The 20,018-nt window shown below is 41.3% G+C and overlaps 1 protein-coding gene across 1 annotated transcript in view; it reads left to right on the top strand.

Annotated features, from left to right (window-relative positions):
- The window catches only part of LOC126382826 (receptor-type tyrosine-protein phosphatase mu-like), a 224,656-nt gene that overhangs the window by 177,867 nt on the left and 26,771 nt on the right, over positions 1-20,018 (top strand). The window contains exons 21-23 of the mRNA XM_050032912.1: positions 740-827; positions 4,513-4,589; positions 13,123-13,159. Coding sequence (XP_049888869.1) covers positions 740-827; positions 4,513-4,589; positions 13,123-13,159 — 202 coding nt within the window. The remainder of the gene's footprint in view (positions 1-739; positions 828-4,512; positions 4,590-13,122; positions 13,160-20,018) is intronic.

Below are 20,018 nucleotides of genomic sequence, written 5' to 3'. Positions count from 1 at the left end.
GACTGGCTAACCATACTTAAAGGAGCTCTCCAAACAATCTGTCTAACGTCCGATAAATGCTCCCGGATCTTTACTTGCAGATGCTCTGCATTCTAATGTATTAGCTGAGTTTTTTAAATGTGCATTAGCCAGACTATCAACAAGCCAGAACAATAACATGTTCTTGTCCGGGCTAGTCTGCTCGGAGCCGAACCCCGCCCGCCCCTGCTGAACAGCGGTGGACTGGCAGTGGAGATGTATTTTCATAATTTGGCTTAATTGTGCCTGGTGTGCCATCAGAATGGAAATCTCCCCAGCGAGAGATGATAAATATTTCATGAGGGTAATCTGAGCAGAGCGGTTTTGATCTGCAGACGATGAGCTGGCTTTATTTTTCCCCGCGACGAGCTGATTGAGTCCTTCAGATGAGGCAGACAGACAGCCGCTGCGGTGGCTCCGCCCGGCAGAGCGGCGCAGGGGGAGAGGTTTGAGCGTGACACCCGCCGCTTCTGCCCTAATGGCACTTGCTGTTTGACACAGCTCCCCAGGATCCACCACCCTCTCTGTGTTTCATGTCTAATAATGATGTGAATATATCTCTCCCCGTGTCTTCCTTTCTATTGCCAATGTTCCCTTCCTTTTTTTGTGGAGCTGAAAGAGGAAGACTGTGTTCTTTAGCCTGGTTATCATTTAGAGTGCTCACACATGACACCATATTTCATCTCCCCCCTCTCTGTTCTCTGTTTTCTGTCTTTTTCAGAGCTTTTTTGAAGGACAGTCTGCGCCATGGGACTCTGCCAAGAAGGATGAGAACCGCATGAAGAACCGATATGGGAATATTATTGCATGTGTGTACAAAGCACCTCCTGAGCGCTCATGAATTTTTGTGTGTGCCGTTCCCATTCTTCTGGCTGATTTATTGGCCAGGCTTGTGACTCTGGATAACTATAAGCTGCTCAAACAGAGTTTTATTATCAGCCAACGAGAGCAGCTTTGACCTTTCCAATCTACTTTTATATTCATCTTCCTGCAGTGTCTTTTCAGTTATGAGAAATAAGCCGCGCGGCATATGGCACATAACGTGTAGCCTTGGTAATGTTTATAAAAATGTTCAGTTTGATTTCACAATTAATTCATATTGCCTATCCAAACTTGAGCTGAACTGTGATGCAAAGTGGCTGATTGATGCTGATTGGACAATTCATTTTAACCCTCTTTCATCACAGATGTCACGGCAACACCTTGAAGATATAAAGAAATAAAATGCACCGCAAATTACGACAAATTCAACTTTTATGAATATGAGCATAATCCAGAGTCAAGGCTGCATTATTTTCATTTCACAGATGTATCTGATCATAAATGCATGTCCTTACTTAAAGTATTACATAGTGTCTCCATTCTGTGCTCACCCCATTCTCACTGCTGACCTTATTAACCATTAACTGAAAGGTTTATAAGGTCTTCTGTCAAACAAGTCTTATGCAACTCAGGTCAATGAGTTCTGAAAATATGACTTTAATCATAAGTTTTTGCTCTTAATGTCATATTATCAAGGTTTTTAACCAAGGCCACCGCTGGCCATTCGAGTGCCCTCAGCATAATTGCTTTGTGGTTGTAATAAAACCTTCGGCCCTGATTCTACAGAGAGACAGAGAGAGCTGCACAGCAAGACATCTGCATACATATATATATATATATATATATATATATATATATATATATATACATATATATGTGTGTGTGTGTGTGTGTGTAAAATTCAATTTATTACTTGGTGCCATTATTAGTATCATTGCCAGTAATGGTCTAATGGTGCCTGTTGTAGTTGTGCTTCATCTTAAATGTAAAGAGTTCATCGTTATGATTATGATCAGCGATCATTAGCTGTTTTGGTGCCACCTCCACCACTTGACGCCCTACACACAGTGGGTCTCATCCACGAGATGTTAGTAAATCTGTGCGTAGATCTGCACATACTAAAAACCTACTTGGGATTTGATCGTGGGCACGTGTGTATGTTCACGAATGCCAATCAATCGTAAATTGGCAGTGCACTCCCTCATGTCAGCAATGAGCATACATCCTCGCCCATGTATAGCCAGTGACCACCATATATGGAGGTGGTAATTACTATGGATAGATGCATCCTGACCACTGAGCAAACAAACAAAGAGAAAGAAAAACTTTCGCTGAGACGCTGAGACTGAGGGTATTTTAGGTGAAATGGGGGTTGAGAAAAACATTTTATTTTCTTCTGTTAATTGTAATGTGACAGGGACAGGTAAATCGAAGGCCTGGAAGGAGGTAACAGGTGCCGTTAACTCCGTGTCCTCTGTTGTAAGAGCCATTCAAAAAGTTATATGAAAATGGTTGGACATGAAACTTGCTGCAAAAAACACACAGTACACACAGAAAAAACAACTACTAAAACATGTTAATACAGGCAGTCTAATGTTGGCAATGACCCACCGTTAAGTTTAACAACAAGTACGATAGTTTAGCGTAAAATCACATCTCCAACTTTCTGGCAGATCCGGGTTCACCAACTGCCAGGTGTGAGCGGAGACAGAAGACAAATTGCTTTCCCACGTCCGCAAGTCTTTTTAAACCAAAACTCAATTTGAAATAATGTTTACATGCCCCATGTTGCATCTCTGATCATTAAATTAAACAAAAATGACATGCAGTTTTGGGCTGCAGTGCGTAAAGAGGGCAGAGGAGGAGTGCGTTGGTTTTATTTATTCAGAGAACAGTGTTTTCCAATTTTGTATTAAGTCATGGGGTCCAGATTTCTCCTTAGTCATTAGTTCAAGGGCCACAAAGTTTATTATACTCAGCATCATACTTGCATTTGGCCATGTCATCCAGCTAGTCTGCGGTCTCTGTTAAGTAGCTGTCTGTAATTCACTCACTTTACAACAGGAAATGGCACTTCAAAATAGAAGCTTGTGCTGGAAATTCACAGAACTTCAAAAATAAAGTGTGTTTTTAACAACCTTGACACTTTTGCAAGTCCTTTGCAGTCCTTTCAGAATAGCCCGTGACCCACTTTTGGATTGCTATCCACTAGTTAGAAACCACTGTATTAAATAACTATGACAATGAAAACACCTCATCAATTATAGTCATGTTTAAAGTTAGTATTAGTTAAAATATTCAGCTATAAAAACTGAGTGTCTCAGTCTTAGCTTATAATAAAGTATATGAGATATCACAGATTTTGTTTTCATTGTTTGTTATTGACTTGGCCTGTAATGATCAGCTACTCCCACTCATCTTCAGCGCCATGAGGTGTTAAGATGTCTAACCTTGCAGGAAGATAAGATACTGCAGCCCACGCCTTCAGGAGAGAGTGTATCTTTAGAGAGTCATATAACATGTTTGAAGAGAGTGACAAATGACTTATCAGCTGTTTCCAACTGCTAAGACATTCACCAATGTGTGCCTTGAAACAGCTTCACCACTGTCTCCATGATACACCTCGAGGCAAATGTATAAATGTATTTCCTTATGTAGCCTCCTGAGACCCTGCATCCTCATATGAAGACATCACATTCTGGGTTTGCTGCACCTTAAACGTCAATCTGTTTAGCTTAGACCTGTTGTCCTCATTCGTGGACACTTTTTTGTGCCATCTAGTGGCAGTGAGAGCACAATACACTAATTTGTGTAAAAACAAGATGGCCGCCATCTCTGCTAAGTCAGTCTGCAGCCGATCCCCACACAAATGTGGACAAGGTTCAAAACCTGATCACATTTTATGGTTGAAACTTGTTTATTTATGATAAATAAAGTTTGTAGTTTGCTATGGCAACAAATTTGACCAATTTAGCAACAATATCAAACAAAGACGCTATTAATTAGGAAGTACTTGTTTGAGGACGTTGGGACTTTATTATCGTCTCTTCGTATGAATAGTTTTATACTTAATTACACACTTGTGAATATTAAAAGCAAACCTGTCGTCCCCATATGAGTACATCATTAAAAAAAAACTACTTCCTGTTTGAGGACAACGTGCAGTTTTTATACCCATCAGGTCCAACTGACGTCAAATAGTTTGTAGAAATAAAAGCCGGGGTCTCAGGAGGATGTATAAATAGAGGCGTGGCAAAATGCTGAATGACAGCGGTCTTTCACTCGAAAATTTAGAATGACTGATTCACCAACATGCACACGGTAGTGAGAGCAAATTTGGCTGGTGAATCCGACAGTAATTTTGCATACCCATTCCTTTTCTGCACCAACTACAAACATTTCTACGCACACTGTCAGTGAATGAAGCCCATTGTGTTTGTCATCTTGGTTTAGTCACATGACAACAGCCATTAATCAGCCATGTTGCATTTCTACAACTCTAATTTTATTTGTGCCACAGCATGATGCCAGTCTGATCACTCCTCCATCACCACTCTCTGTTCTTCTGTTGTACTGTCTGTCCCTCTGTCCCACTCGCACTTTTCTTCTCCTGATGCCCTCGTTAATATGATTAATTCAACGCTGGTTTCTTCCTCTCCGCCTCTCTTCCAGATGATCACTCCCGTGTCAGGCTGCAGGCCCTGGAGGGGGAACAGAGCTCCGATTACATTAATGCAAATTACGTTGATGTAAGTACACACACCAGCCAGCGCCACCAACGCAAAGGTCACTGTGCTTCCTCTCGGGGAGAGAGAGGGCGCTGGTCCCGCCGTCGCAGGGGGGCCTGAGGGACAAAGCAGCCCCTACTGCCTGCCCATCACATGCACACAGACACATACAGACAGAAACAGTCACACACACACACACACACACACACATACACACACATTGCCTTTATATTCAACTTTAGAGGGCTGCTGTATCACTCCATTCATTGGATATATTAAGAGGAATGAAGATCAGAGGCTGACAGCACTGGGAGAGAAAAAAGGCAAACCGGCACACAGGGGAAACTGAGGTTATAGTTTTGGACTTTGCTTTGAACAACAGCACGAACACGTTGTGAAAACCAAAAATGAGAAGAAAAAGGCGAGGAGTTTCATGGATGATTAGTTAGCCAAGTTAAAACGATGGATAAAACTGGAGAAAAGAATACAAGTTACACAAAGAGAGAGCACAATGTGGTGCCTTGAACATCACAAATAGAAGCAGATATACAGAAATGAGCATTAAATACGTCAGAATTATAAGTATGGCTGCTGTAACTCTTCTGTTCCTTTATTTACAAAGTGATAGTCATACATTCAATAATTTTTTTATACCTAAATGACAAGTAGGTCATTTGTCTTTGTTTTCCATTACAGGCAATAATGCTGTCACAAGACATTTTCTAGATTTGCTCCCACTATATAGTCAAAGTTTGGTTAAGTAGAGGCAACCATCCACATCGATGGTCGACCCAAAGCCCCAGATACACCAAACCAGCATCACAGAACTAGCAGCGACTGTTGCACCACCTCATGTCGCTTGTGTTTAAGCCAGAAAATTGTACTTGAACACACCACAAAGACTGCAGCCGACGGCAAACTAGCATGTACATTCAGCACCCGCATGAGAGGAAATGACTCCCCATACCAGCAGGTGGCGGTAGTATGTATTCATCACTGAAATAAGGAAACTGGAATACGTAGGACTGCAGATATACGAACCATTGTTACGAAACATACGTGAAACACAGCAGCGTTTGCTTACCATTTTCACACCACTCTCGCTCATCTCTCGGTCTTCAGTTGCTTCATTCTAGATTCCTACGTCATAAAATTATTAATGTGTTGGGATGATGAAATGAAAAACGAGAACGAGGTGTCTGCTGTTCCTAAAAGACATCATAAATTTAGTTCTGTTAGACCTTAAAAGTCATTAAATAGTCTTAAATTTAAGGTCTTAATTGATGCAAACATTTCATCCAATCTTTTTTATCCCTCTTTAAAGTTCTTTTTTTTTTCAAATAAGTTAAGTTGTTCTGAGTGTAAGTCCACATTTCTGATCTCTTTCTCTTTCTCTTTCTGATGTGCTGATCATTACACCTTTCACTGAACCCAGTACTTTCCTTAATACTTGCCCTTACCTGTTGGTAAAATGTAGATTAACCTAACTCTTACTAATATCCCTGTTACTACATAAGTCCTTCCTCTGCATGGACCCTTTACATACATATGTATATACCGCTTACCTTTATACTTACCTGCAATTCTTAAATATTAATAATGATAATGATCTCTCTGAAAAAACGGTCTTAAATTTAACTAAAAACATCTTCAAATGGTCTTTAAAAGTATTAAAAGTGAAGGGTCTGATACCTGTAGACACCCTGAAGATGAGCCTTATATGTAAATGGTACATGGACTGCATTTGTATAGCACTTTTACACTACATGTCAGATTCACCCTTTCACACACACATTCACACGCTGGTGGCCGAGGCTACTGTATAAGTTGCCACCTGCTACTCAGTAATATGGTGTGTGTTTGGGATACAGGTCATAAGAAATTGCAGATTAAATAGTCAACTGAACCCATTAAGAAGAGCAATGTATTCAGACAGAGTTTTTGTGAATCTGATAGTACAATTGCTTTATTGAAAGTACAGTAGTAACATTGCCAATGGTGGGATAGTTAGTGGGCTAAAACTGTACATTAGTAGTTGAGGTAGCACGTTGAAAGGCAGATAGTTAAAGTGTTTAGCTATATGTTGTATTGACTTAAAAGTGGGGCACAGTGGTAGTTCACATGGGAAAGGTGTGGCTAGCCCTTGTTGCAGCAGCATACCATACCATGACTTAGTCATACCAAAAATTAGAAAGAAAACAAACATTGGGCCACAGGGGGAGCCACAGCGATCAGTCGCATTTCAGCCATTTTTAAGCATTTTTCTGTTGTTATAGCGCCACCCAGTTGCCAATTAGAGTTAAATTTCTCCAGTCACCTTGAGGCGTCCTGTTCTACATATCTACCAAGTTTAGTAAAAATCCATATGGCGGTTAGGCCTAGATAAGAAATGAGCTCTCTAGCGCCCCCATTTTGTTTGATGGGGTCAATAATGGAGGGGTCCCCTCAGATTATGTGTGGTCATATGCCTACAAAGTTGCGTGGTGATCGCTGAAACCCTTGAGATGTTATACACCTTTATGTGATGAGCCACGATCTCTGCAATATTCATTGCCTTATAGAAGCTCAGTTTTAGTAAGTTTTCCAACTTTTGCCAAGAGGGAACTTTAGATATTGGTCCCTAGATTATGTTCACTGAGTTTCATGCAGATCGGTCGAACTTCCTAGGAAGAGATCGATTTTATGTGTTTTTCAAAAAAGTGGAAAATCTATATAACCTGAAGTTATGGGTTGTTGAGGCAAATTTGTTCCTCGTGAGGAGAGGCATCTCTGTGCAAAGTTTCCTGTCTCTACGACAAACGGGGCATGAGATATGCCCATTCAAAGTTTGCAATTTCAATCGGTTGCTATAGCGCCCCCCTTTGGCCAATTGATGTAATATTGCTTCATTCGCATCCTCCCATGACCCTCTACCACTGTGCCAAATTTCACATGGATTGACCAAGTCAGTGAGGAGAAAAACGTGGAACAGAGACACGGAGTTTTCGTCATTATATAGTAAGATAAGATTAAATGCAAACCGTAAAGCCATATGTGTACCCTTTTGACTTAAGTCGTTTGCTTGCTTTCCTCACTTGCGTTTGTCTTTCCGTGCACTGATTCACATAAACTGAACAGCCAATCAGAGCGATTTCTCTCAGCAGTGGGCTCAGCGGCCAAGAAGCTGCGGATGAAGGCCAACTGGTGCTAAACTAGGGCCACAGATTCTCACCAATGGCTCAGCATTGTCCTTTGATGTCAGCGCCTTCAGATGTTTTGTGGCATAATAACAAAGTCACACAACAGCGAGGGGGCAATCATTATTTGCACAATCATGTCATTGTCACGTCATTTTAAGCAATCGAACAAGCAACTGATGTCATTTTCTGGTGAGGCCAGTTTTGAGAAATTGCAGAGCTGTTTTTAACCTTCTCTTCTCCTCGACACTGAAAAACCCTCGCACACAGACTAGTGAAAGTAGACACGGCAGTTATCTACAGAGGTTTTCTTATACGTCTTACCACAGGAGAGCACTTGCAGCACTGCACTTACATGCACTTGGGTGACTAAGCATACCTTTACAGTGAGTAAAAGTCATTAAAAAGTGGCGTGAGACATGCCTGCCGTTGGAAACAGATCTAACCCACTTAGCGCACACAGTATAGAACCTGATCCGATCTGACCTGATTTGCTGTTGATGGCCGTGTTAGTATCAGTATGTGTCCAATCACAGCAGCTCATTGGCTTTTTTTCTGAGCAGGTGCTTCCGCTCCATGTGTAATGGCCTGGTGATGTACCTGACTCTCTAAGTGCTTCTCGGCTCAGGAGAGAACTCTCACTCCGTCTCCCATCCCATCTTCCCCCGCCCCCCCTAATGTGGTAATTTGTAATCTCTTGTTACGCCTTCAAACATAAATTCATAATGCAAGGTGTGCCACGGCAAATGCAGGGGGCTTAAATTATTTACCTTTCCCACTATTCAGTTTATGGCCCATTATGCTGCAAAAAGGGGCGCTGCGGAGAAGACTCTCACAATAGAGAGGGCCCCATTATAAGATAAGAATACACGCATATTAAAGAGGGCTCTGATTGAAAAGGATTTCCACTGCTCTGCCAGCTTCATTGAAAAAGTACTTAGTAGAAATGTAGGCAGATGGGTAATGATGTTTTTGCTCTTCAGAAAGCTTTTTAACCCATCTAGAAGCCTGTCCTGCCCAATAAACTCTTATGTGTAGAACATTTCCCACAGTGTTTGTTATTGTACTCTATTATACTACCGATTATTTCCAGTCATGTACGAGTAAGCAGAGCCAGTGGGGTATGTTTCTTTTCTCTGCAGCTGATTGAGTATTTTCATAAGCATTTAGGAGGCAAGGAAACATAGTGTAATGGTCTTTTGTCTGCAGAGTTGAGTTTGTGTGCACACAGGGAGCAGAGATGTTGAGCACTGTGTATTAAAATAAAGCAGTGATGTACTACGGAGCTGATCATGTGCACAGAGATCAGGTCACTCAGGTGCCCCCAGCCTCCTCTGCTAATGATTGCATTCATATATACAACTAATGTGTATTAGCAAGACTCCAATTTTATCAACAAAGTGTTACCTCTCTCAGTGAGTTTACCCGCTCTGAATTGCAGTTGGGTACATGCTGGTAACTAGCTTCAGGCAGTGTGGACCACTCTGCAGAAGAAAGGACGGCGAGGTGTTCAGGTGCCTTTAACTAACAATGGCTTTATTGCAGTCTTTATCACAAGACAGCAAACAAGGCCTTCTCATGAGGTTTAGTAGTAGCCCTGAGCTCATCTAGACACTTATTTCTGCTGACTATCATCGCTCTTTGCTGCCTGCCGTCTCACACCATGACACCGAGAGAGCTGCTTCCCTCCATGTACACAGTAAGGTACATGTCACACCCTCACAGGTTACCCACAAGGCCACCGCCCTTAAAGGGGAAAAAGGGTGAGCCGGTATCAATAGGAAAATCATTTACCTACCCCAACACAATTTTACCTAAAAAACCCAACTTTTTTTGGTTTCTGCCTCCTTAAACAAATCACTTTCTACTTGCACCCAAGTGTTGCCATGAGCTGTGAGGATTTATTTTTTTACTCAGGTTGTTTAAATTGAGGCCTGAACAGGTTAAAGTTAAAACAAAAGTAGAAAGAAAAGTAGAAGAAGTACATTGTGAATACATTCATCCATAGCTTGAGATGTCTTAAGAAAAATAAGTGCATTAATAAGAGGTCAGAGTTTTTCCACATTCAGTCTATTACTCACTGTTATTACTACCTGGTCTTTGTACGCCCGCCATCCTTCCCTACCACCTCTTTACGAAGCCTATGCTGTACATGAATGTAATGTAATACTCACTGTTTAAAGGGGAACTACTTCCATTGTCAAAATTCATACATGTTATTCCTACGGTCTACGACAGTCCAAAATCATTAGTAAACATAAACAACTCTCCCCATGATCCAAAAAGTAGAGTGTTAAAACTCAAATTTGTGATGTCATCAAGTAGTCCTTGTTCACAAATGTTGAGTGAAGTTTCCGAGGCCATGGAAATAACAAATTAGGATATTTAATTTAGGTGGTGTCCCCCTTTAACTGGCTTCTGAAACCTGGCACCTCTTAACCTCTTAACTACTGCAAGGTCATACAAGGACCCTAGAGCCCCAGGGATGGACCCTTAACAATTACACTGGAAAGGGAATAAGATAAAAATGTTTAATAAATAAATTATAGATAAAAATAAATACGAATACAAACACTATTACTACTTATAATAATAATTATAATAATAATATTAATAATAATAATATTTTTGTCATAATTTTCTGAAGAGGAAATAATAACTATACAGATTCTAAAACAAAAAAATAAAAAGATATAATAAAAAATAAAAAAATAAATTAAAATACTACTACTACTTATGATAATAACAATAATAATAATAATAATATATTTTTGTCATTAATTGTATTATTTTTTAAAGAGGAAATAATACTACTACTTGTAGTAATAATAATAATAATAATAATATTTTTGTCATAATTTTCTGAAGAGGAAATAACTATACTGATTCTAAAACAAAAGATAAAAAGGTATAATAAATAAATAATAACTATACTGATTCTAAAACAAAAGATAAAAAGGTATAATAAATAAATAACTAAATAAAAAAATAGATAAAAATAAATTAAAATACTACTACTACTTATGATAATAACAATAATAATAATAATAATATATTTTTGTCATTAATTGTATTATTTTTTAAAGAGGAAATAATACTACTACTTGTAGTAATAATAATAATAATAATAATATTTTTGTCATAATTTTCTGAAGAGGAAATAATAACTATACTGATTCTAAAACAAAAGATAAAAAGGTATAATAAATAAATAACTAAATAAAAAAAATAGATAAAAATAAATTAAAATACTACTACTACTTATGATAATAATAACAATAATAATAATAATAAATTTTTTGTAATTAATTGTATTATTTTTTAAAGAGGAAATAATACTACTACTTGTAATAATAATAATAATATTTTTGTCATAATTTTCTGAAGAGGAAATAATAACTACTGATTCTAAAACAAAAGATAAAAGATAAAAAGTTATAATAAATAAATAAAAATAAAAAATAAATTAAAATACTACTACTACTTATAATAATAATAATAATAATAATATATTTTTTGTCATTCATTTTATTCTTTTTTTTTTAAAGTGGAAATAATAGTAACTATACTGATTGTAAACCAAAAGTTTTACCACACACTTTCAACCCAACTACATGTAAATCTAAAAGGAGACACTGTTGTAGCACACTGTAGTCCATGTGATAGAGAAGTCCAGAGAGTAGGACCATAATGACTCATATGGTCCATTATTGGTGCATAATCACAAACCATTGCAATAAATTACCAAAACACTACTCACACCCAAAAAATCTGGGTCTTTCGGGGGCCCCTCCGGGTCTGGGGCCTCGGGGCATATTCTCTCTTTGCCCTTTCAGTTATCCCGCCTTGCTCTTCCCTATGACATAGGGATGTTATACTTTGCTAGTGAACATAACAGAAGCAGCATTTACTCTTCATGTTTATCTAAATTGTATATGGCAAAGTAAATAAGTCATATATGGATGTATTTTGTACCCTAGGTGATAGCGCTGGTACCCCAGATTTGCAAAAGTGGGCTATCTAATGATATTCACCCTGAAAATACAAATTCATGCCCTCAGGCAAAAACATCTCATGCTGCATATTTTAGACATTGCACAGCCCATTGTTACTGGAAAGAATGAATGTAAATGATCATTGTAATATAAGCAATGCAGTAAGACACAAAGAGCATAACACATATTTAATTCCCCTTTAGTAATTTACACATCCCTGGAAACAAAAGGCTGTTCAATTAATAATTTCAACATGGACATTTCTTGCATTCATCTCTTTGTTTTGATCGGGAAGAAACACTCTCATGTAGCTAATGTAACATGTGTCTGAAAAGCTGTGAGTCCATTTATAGTAAGCTCTACTCACCTGACAGTCACTGTCAGGGCCCTCCTTTCTTCCTGTCTCTCCCCCTCTAATCCGACAGCGTACTGGGCCTCCACTTTACTTGACAGAACTTACATGAAAGCACAAACAAATCTCCTCCTCAGTCCAGAGATAAAGAAGTCATTAAAAATGGAGGACAGTTGAATGAGCTGAAAGAGCCCTGTGGATGAGAGAGAGTGAGGAAAATATCCTTTGTGTCTTTCTCCCTTCATTGGAGGAGCGTTAATCACAGTCCAAGTTAAATTGAATATGAGTGAGATAAGCAGAGCAGCAGGGGTGGGTGGAGGAGGGGGGGGTGGGGGTGGAAGGGGGGGAAGACAATCAAGAGGAGGCAGGGCCGGGGAAGAGCCTTTAAGTCCTAATGTTTTGTTTCCTGCCTCATATCTCCAGAGAGGAGACAAGGAATTGGACAAATAAAACTTGAAGGGATTAGAGTAATCCGTGAGACTAGGGGCCTATTGTGAAGATCAGTGCTGTTAGTTGTATCTTGGGGATTATCAACACTTTGGCTGCTTACTCCAGAGGTGTGCTGCATATTGAGTGTGTGATGGAGAGTGTTTATGCATCTTGTATCCAGCAGCATTCATCACTGGCGTTGAGACGCGCATTTGCCTCACTCAGTCAGATGTTGAGACAAAGAGCTGAATGGGTGTACAGTAGCAAACAGCTGGCAGACCGACTATGCGCCGTGTTTTCATGAGAACAACATTTCTCAAACGAATCCTCTTAAGGTGGAGCAGTGCTGGGGTGAATATTTGCTGCGTCTGAAACAGCAGCAGCAGCTGGTAACTGGGACAGTTTCTGTTAAGTAATGTATGAAAAGTGTATTGCTTGTAAGTTTGTGATGTAGAAATAAACAGAGTTTGCACCCAAAGGTCAAAGACAACACTAAGTATCAAAGACAGTGTGTATTCGGAGAGAGATGGCCTCACAACAGCTGCTCATGTACGAGTAGGAAGAAAGTGAAGTGACTCCTCTCCCACTTTTTTCTGTTTCAGGGCTACCACAGGCCAAATCACTACATCGCCACTCAAGGTAAGAATAAAACTTTCTAAAAAGAAATAAAAAATGGCGAGGCACTCTGGGTTGGAATGAGTGGGCGGTGAGAATTTAAGGATGTCTGTTTGTTTTGGGGGTGGATGGATGTGTGCAGGTGTTTCTCGAATATCTCCGTGAACATCCCAATCGTTGTTTACATACGCTCTTGTAAACTCCTCTTTGATGCTCAGTCAAGTGTGTGTTCGGGGAATCTGGTACTGCTCAGTGCACACACACACACACACACATACACACCAACACACACACACTTACGGACCTCTGAGCGAGCAGAACAGCACGCTCTCTCTCTCTCTCTCTGTCTCATCCCTCTTTCCTTCCATTGGTGGTGTGGGAGCGATTAATCAGGCAGTCTGGGAGAAAGCTGAATAAATAAATGGATTAGCCGACATGTACAGGCACATTTTGTCACTGTGTTAATCTGGCCGGCAGATTCGCAGGGCGAGGAGCACTTACTGTGACCCCAGAGGTTAAGTCTGATTGAAGGTTAATTGTTATGAATTTTGCGTCAAGAGCCTCACTCCCACACAACGGGACTGCGTGCATGGGGATTTTGCGCACCACTTTAGAGGAGGAGAAAAAAAAAATCAGTGGAGGAAGAGAAAAAAAAGGAAGAGGCGTTTTTGCGAAGAGGCCTTAATGGATTCACAATCTGCTTTGGCGGAGCTGGGAGTTGCATAATTACCTGTTTATTAGTGCATTGCCTCGCTTCCTCAGTGTCTCAATTAAAACAACCCTCTGTTTGCTCTTACTTCAGAAAGAGGTGGCATACCAATCAGGCGGGCGGCCGCTTGGTTTGTCTGTCCGCTTGTATGCTCAGCACCTGCCATACGCTGACCACCGAGTCAAATGCTCAAAACGAAGCCGTCTGCCAAGTGCCAACTCTCTGTTGCGGGGCTCCAGTTCACAAAAACAAGCCACTTTACCAGGCGCATTCACCTCTGAAAGGATTTCAACTGGATTATTATGACTTCTATAATTGTCCTATAGTCATTAAGAGCATTCCGTGTTTCATTTTTAAAAAAAAATATGCATATGGAGATCAGCAGTCAGTGAAGCCTTCTCTAAGATGAAAAGCTCAAGAAGCCAAACGTGTTTCCATTCAAATTAATTAGCCCCTGTTTTCTCATTGAGCTTGCATAATAAGTCCTCATTTTCCATCGACAGCATCGCAAGCACAATGTAGAGCCATCCCATATGGAAGAGGGGAGATGTGTGTGTGTGTGTGTGTGCATGTGTGTGTGCGGGGAAACATCTGTATTCTCTGGGAGAGCAGGCCCTTTTATAATTCATCATCAGCTCCGGCAGACTGACAGGAAGGAAGGCTCAGTCTGCTGACACTGAGGCAAAGAGCAGCCCGAGATGATAGGGAAGCCAGACACAGACGTGTCTCTCTCAGTCAGACAAACTGCATACTGTAGCACCTGAAAAGAGCACCTGGGCATTGGCACAGTTGCTGAAAATGAGGAAGTAGTCTCTTCTCTCCCCCAGTAAAGTTTTTCAGTGAGTGACACTTCCACTCGGGTCCACTGGGACCAGCGGTGGCTCAGAAAATGATGATACCCGCAATAGTGCTGGATAAGCTAAAAAATCTTTGTCATAAATTGGTTGTGGGGGTGGTTGAGGATGTGCTTAATATGGCAGACGTGTGGGATAAGGTTGTCCCCGTTCTCTTATGCTATAAACTACAATGACACTCATTAGTTTGGGCTTTATTGATGAGTCCCTTTGCTCTGTCAAGGTGACAACGGCAGGTAGAACAGCTGTCACTCCATAAAAGCCTCATCACCCGAGCTCTGCTCCTCATTATGTAGGTCATTCCCTCATCCAGGAGCTTTTTTTTTATTTTTTTTGCTGCAGCAATACAACAACTGACTCTCAGTAACGCCAACTGCAGCTCACCTACTTAGCAGATTGAGCGCGTGCATGCGGCTCAGCCCTCCCACTTCGCCGCCGCTTCGTCTCTGTCCATTTTTATGTCCTGCGGATCGTTTAAATACCGATCAGACATGAGCTTCCTCCTGGTGGAAACTGAATTACACCGAAGCCGGGGTGCAAACAGCTCTGATAAGTCCCTGCATCCTCGTGGTGATGTGGAAAATATTCATGACGCGGGAAAGGGTTCAATTTCATCAAGCTTTCCCCCCTCTGGTCGTCTCTGCTCTCCCCTCCCCTCCTTCACGAGCACCAAATGTCACCAGCAGCGCAAAAGTTTTATTATTTACAGGTTAACATCTCAAAGCCCAACGGGGGGTGCGGGGGTGGGAGATAGAAAGAGAGAGAGAGCAAATCAATGATAAGTGAGTGTACATTATGCCAAAGTCTGCCGCATGTAATATTAATGGGCAAGAGGGGAACGCAGCACGCGTGTTTGTCTGCGAGTGTCTATGCGCGCACGTTCTAACAGTTTTGCGGCGTACCTGGCTGGGGGATTTCTACAGCTGTCACACTCCTCGCTTCTGAGGAGGAACAGGCCTATAGTCCCAAAACACAGCGTCGGCTGCAGCAGTATTAGCTCTCTGACAGCTGGAAGTGAGGCTTCTGCTGGTGTTCTTCCTCTGTGAAGTGCCTCTTCCAAACTTCTCCAACTAGGCGCCGCACACGCCGTACTAGAAACACTGCTCCCACCTTGTAGTTCCTCAAGTGAGCTCTCAAACCAATTTCTCTCCTAACCTGTGGCTAAAACCTTTAAGAGCGAGAAAAAAAAAAATTTGCAAGCTGTTTCATCTTATCTTCACTTACCAGCGATTTCCCTGACAATCACACAGAGGCGCACATGAGAAGCCTACAGTTTGGGGAGATACATGATCACCAATTTTGTGGAGTGTAACGGAAAAGTAAAGCACATTTCAAAACAAAGATACAAAGTGCTAGTGCAAACACATGATTGATCCAGAATTTAAAACAATGCAGAGTTCTAGCAAATAAAATGAGGCAATTTTAAGAAATTACGAAGTGACTGACTGATTCAGCGAGCCTCAGATCCTCAGGCAGGGAGCTCCACAGCTGAGGGGACTTGACTGCAAAAGCCCGGTCACCTTCAGTTTTGAGTCAGGACTGAGGAACAGCCAACAGAGCCCTGCGTGAGGATCTGAGGCTGCGACCTGTATATGCATATAAATTCCTAAATGTGCTCTAGTGATGATGATGAAGCTACCTTTGACGTGGAATTCAATTCAATTCAATTCAATTCAATTCAGTTCAATTCAGTACAGCTCCATCTCGTTTAGTTTGATTCGTTTCAATGCAATACATCCATCCATCCATCCATTTTCTAACTGCTTATCCTCTTGAGGGTCACAGGGGGGCTGGAGTAGAGCTTGGATCGGGCCCAAAAAATCCAGCCCGACCCCACCCGAGCCTGTGCATGTTCTGTCCCCGTCCCTTTAACTGTAATTATGAGCCTGAGCCCGGTTTAAACCCGACATTTTTTTAAGGATACGAACGTGGACACTGAAGGCTGACTCTCGTCTTTCTTTCCATGGCAAGCCTTCGTCACGTGCCTCTTAAGTGTCGAGGTCCCCCTCTTTTTTCTGTCATATACCAGCATCGTACTGCACTTGGTACACTAGACGAAGCCGACACACACGTTGTCACTGTCAACAACTTCACATGTGCGCGGCCAGTGGCGCCGTCAAGGGGGCCCCCCTCCAGGTGTGATAAGTAGTTGGTTCCATAGCCTAGGTCTATTATGAGGAGCCCAACCCGTCCGAGCCCGAGGATAGTGGCGGGAAATTACGGGTCCGGGTCAGGCTCGGGCAGAGAATCTACGCTCTAGGCTGGAGCCTATCCCAGCTGACATTGGGTGAGAGGCGGGGTACACCCTGGACAGGTCGCCAGACTATCACAGGGCTGACACATAGAGACAGACAACCATTCACACTCACATTCACACCTCTGGGTAATTTAGAGTCAACAATTAACCTGTATGTCTTTGGACTGTGGGAGGAAGCCGGAGTACCCGGAGAAAACCCATGCCAACACGGGGAGAACATGCAAACTGCACACAGAAGGGCTCCCTCCTGGGATCAAACTAGGAACCCTCTTGCTGTGAGGCGACGGTGCTAACCACCACACCACCGTGCAGCGCTCAATGCAATACAGTTCGATTCAATTCAATTAAACACTCCAATATCACAATTTACAATTTGCCTCAGAGGGCTTTACAACATAAGATGTCCCTCTGTCCTTGGACCCTCAGAGCAAATAAGGAAAAACTCCACCCAAAAAAACCCCTGACAGACAGCAGTCATTATTCATATGACCACAAGAGGTTGATTGTCAGTGTTGGAACCAGCAACCAGTGTGGTTTTCGGTACTTGTTAACCGCAGTGACTGATCACATGCAGCAGAAAATACTACAACTTTTGGAAACTGATTTAAAATCAAGCTATTTTTCAGTGACGCCTGGAAGAAACACAATGAGCCTTGGAAACTTTCTTCTGTCATCAAAATTCTCGAATCTTTCCACCACTTTGATGCGAAAGCTGTCAGATTGTTGTGTGTGAGATCTGTTTGTTCTTATACACCTATTCATTAAGAGTCGTACCCACTTCCTTATGACTGTCATCAAGTTCAGCATCCTTTCCTCACCTATCCTTCGTCTCTTCATGTATATGGAAACATAAATTGGCTTGCTGAAGCTTGGCAGGAGCCTCCCATTGGATGATTTACCATATAATGCCAAGTGTTATTGTGTTACTGAAGTCCTACACACCAGCTGTCCTGCTTCTCAGTCTCCCTCTCCGAAACTTCTCAGCAGTGTGTATCCTCCCTCGGGGACGAGTGTAGGAGGTAGAAGAGTGGGTGGTTCAATCAGGTTGGGTAGTTATTGGAGAGACTGGAAGTGACTGGAATTGGAGATTGAGGTCCTACAGTTACAATTGAGACCAACCATCTCATGCATAGCAGAGGAAATGTGGGAATAAAAATGGAAGCAACTGGGGAGCTTTGTTCCAAATTTCTAGAAATCCAATTGGGATGGAAATAAATCAGCAGAAGTTCAATTCTCAATTTTTCAAAAAATACGACTATTATACTCCGCAAAATGTTCTTGTTTTCCAAAAAGAGACACATGAACAGGCTGGCAGCAGAGGCATGATCATGGAGATGATGGTTCATTTTGAATCATTTATCTTTTTTCAGCAAAAAGTCTCCTGAATTTTATTGCAGTTTGTGAAAAATTGAAGTGATTTAAACTATGCCACACGAAGCTGTGCTTGAGTACAGTTGGAGGGTAGGCAGTCAGGAACTGTTTAGGCACCACGGAAAGCAAATCAAACATGGCTTGATCAATCAAGTGATTAAAATGGTGATGGCACTTTGCTGATGCCCTGAGGGAAATTAGGTTGTTGCAGAAGAAGATGTAAGCCAATAAGGAACACAAACACTACAATAATGGAAAATGATGCTGGAGCTGCTGCAACTGGTGTCTAATAGCTTCTCCTGTTAGTTTTTAAGCATGCAGTTTATATGCAATAAAACTTTTATTCATTTTTGGGGGCATTTTTTTGTAATTTGATGGTTTGATCTGTTACAGATACAGACAGGAAATGAAGCGGGGGAGACAAGCAACCAAAGTCCCCAGTAGTGTTGGGCTCGTTATTCGTTACTCTAAAAAAGTAATATATGACTCATTACTCGTTACTCTTTTCAAAAGTAATAACAGTACTTTACTTATTCCTCCCTGCCAACAGTAATTCATTTCACTACTCATTATACTGCTTTTCCGTTACACCCCACAAAATTGGTAATTGTGTATCTCCTCAAAACGTAGGCTTCTCATGTGTGCCTCTATGTGAATGTCAGGGTGATTACCAATAAGTGTAACTAAGACAGCTTGGAAAGGTTATTTTTATCTATTTATTCATTTATTTATTTAGTTTACCTAGTGTCTGGTATTTTCTAAAAGATCTTTCTGAAAGACAGAGAGTCACTCAAAGAGCAACATTTCATCCACCGCATACCCAGCCACAAGTTTTGTTGGTTCTTCGTAGCTTGCAGCTGTCCACAGTTAAAATCCAGTTTTGGTTGTTTAGCCAGTGCAGGGCTACATTTAACCTCTGCAGCCGAGGAGGGATTTCCTGGAGCTTCACGTTATTGTGCTATCGGTCGTAGTAACCGAGGTGTTTCAGACCGGATGTTTGAGGGTGTGTTTTTTGCGGTGGAAAGAGTTTTAGTATCGTTACCTGCAGCACAAGTATTCTTATCTTCTTTCCCTCTGACAAATTAAAATAATGGGAATATGTCCAGCTGCTAGAGCTATGTGTTTTCATCTTCCACACTAGCTTGCTGCTTTGTGATGTGCGTGCGCAGTGCAACCCTTTTGAAAATGAATCCAATGATTTAATTGTTGTATTTCAAGTCAGTAGTGGGGTGATAGGAAAAGTAACGTTGTAATGAGTTATTTGTTTTTTGGGGGTAGTTGTAATATTATTACTGAAAATGTGTAAGTAATTAGTTACACTACTCGCTGGGTGACAATACATACATTAAGTGCAATAACAACATCTACCTCTTATTATTCATTCATTTTCTGTTACTGCTTATCCTGTTAGGGGTCGCAGGGGGCCTAAGAGGACCTATTATGCTCATTTTCAGGTTCATACCTGTATAATGGGTTTCTACTACATGTTTAAACACTTTAATGTTCAAAAAACACTTGATTCTCCTGATACTTAGCCTGGTTCCAGACCATAGACCCCGCCCACTCAACTGAGTAGGCTTGCATCTCTGGTCTGGCATACTGCAATGAATTTGCGATTTATCTCGTCCAAACGATGGACGGACCAATGAACGTCGGGGGTGGGGGCGGGTTTAGCGATTAGCCAATCTGATG

This window comes from Epinephelus moara, chromosome 21, assembly GCF_006386435.1.
Source record: "Epinephelus moara isolate mb chromosome 21, YSFRI_EMoa_1.0, whole genome shotgun sequence".
NCBI lineage: Eukaryota > Metazoa > Chordata > Actinopteri > Perciformes > Serranidae > Epinephelus > Epinephelus moara.
This window is presented reverse-complemented; position numbering and strand designations above follow the sequence as displayed.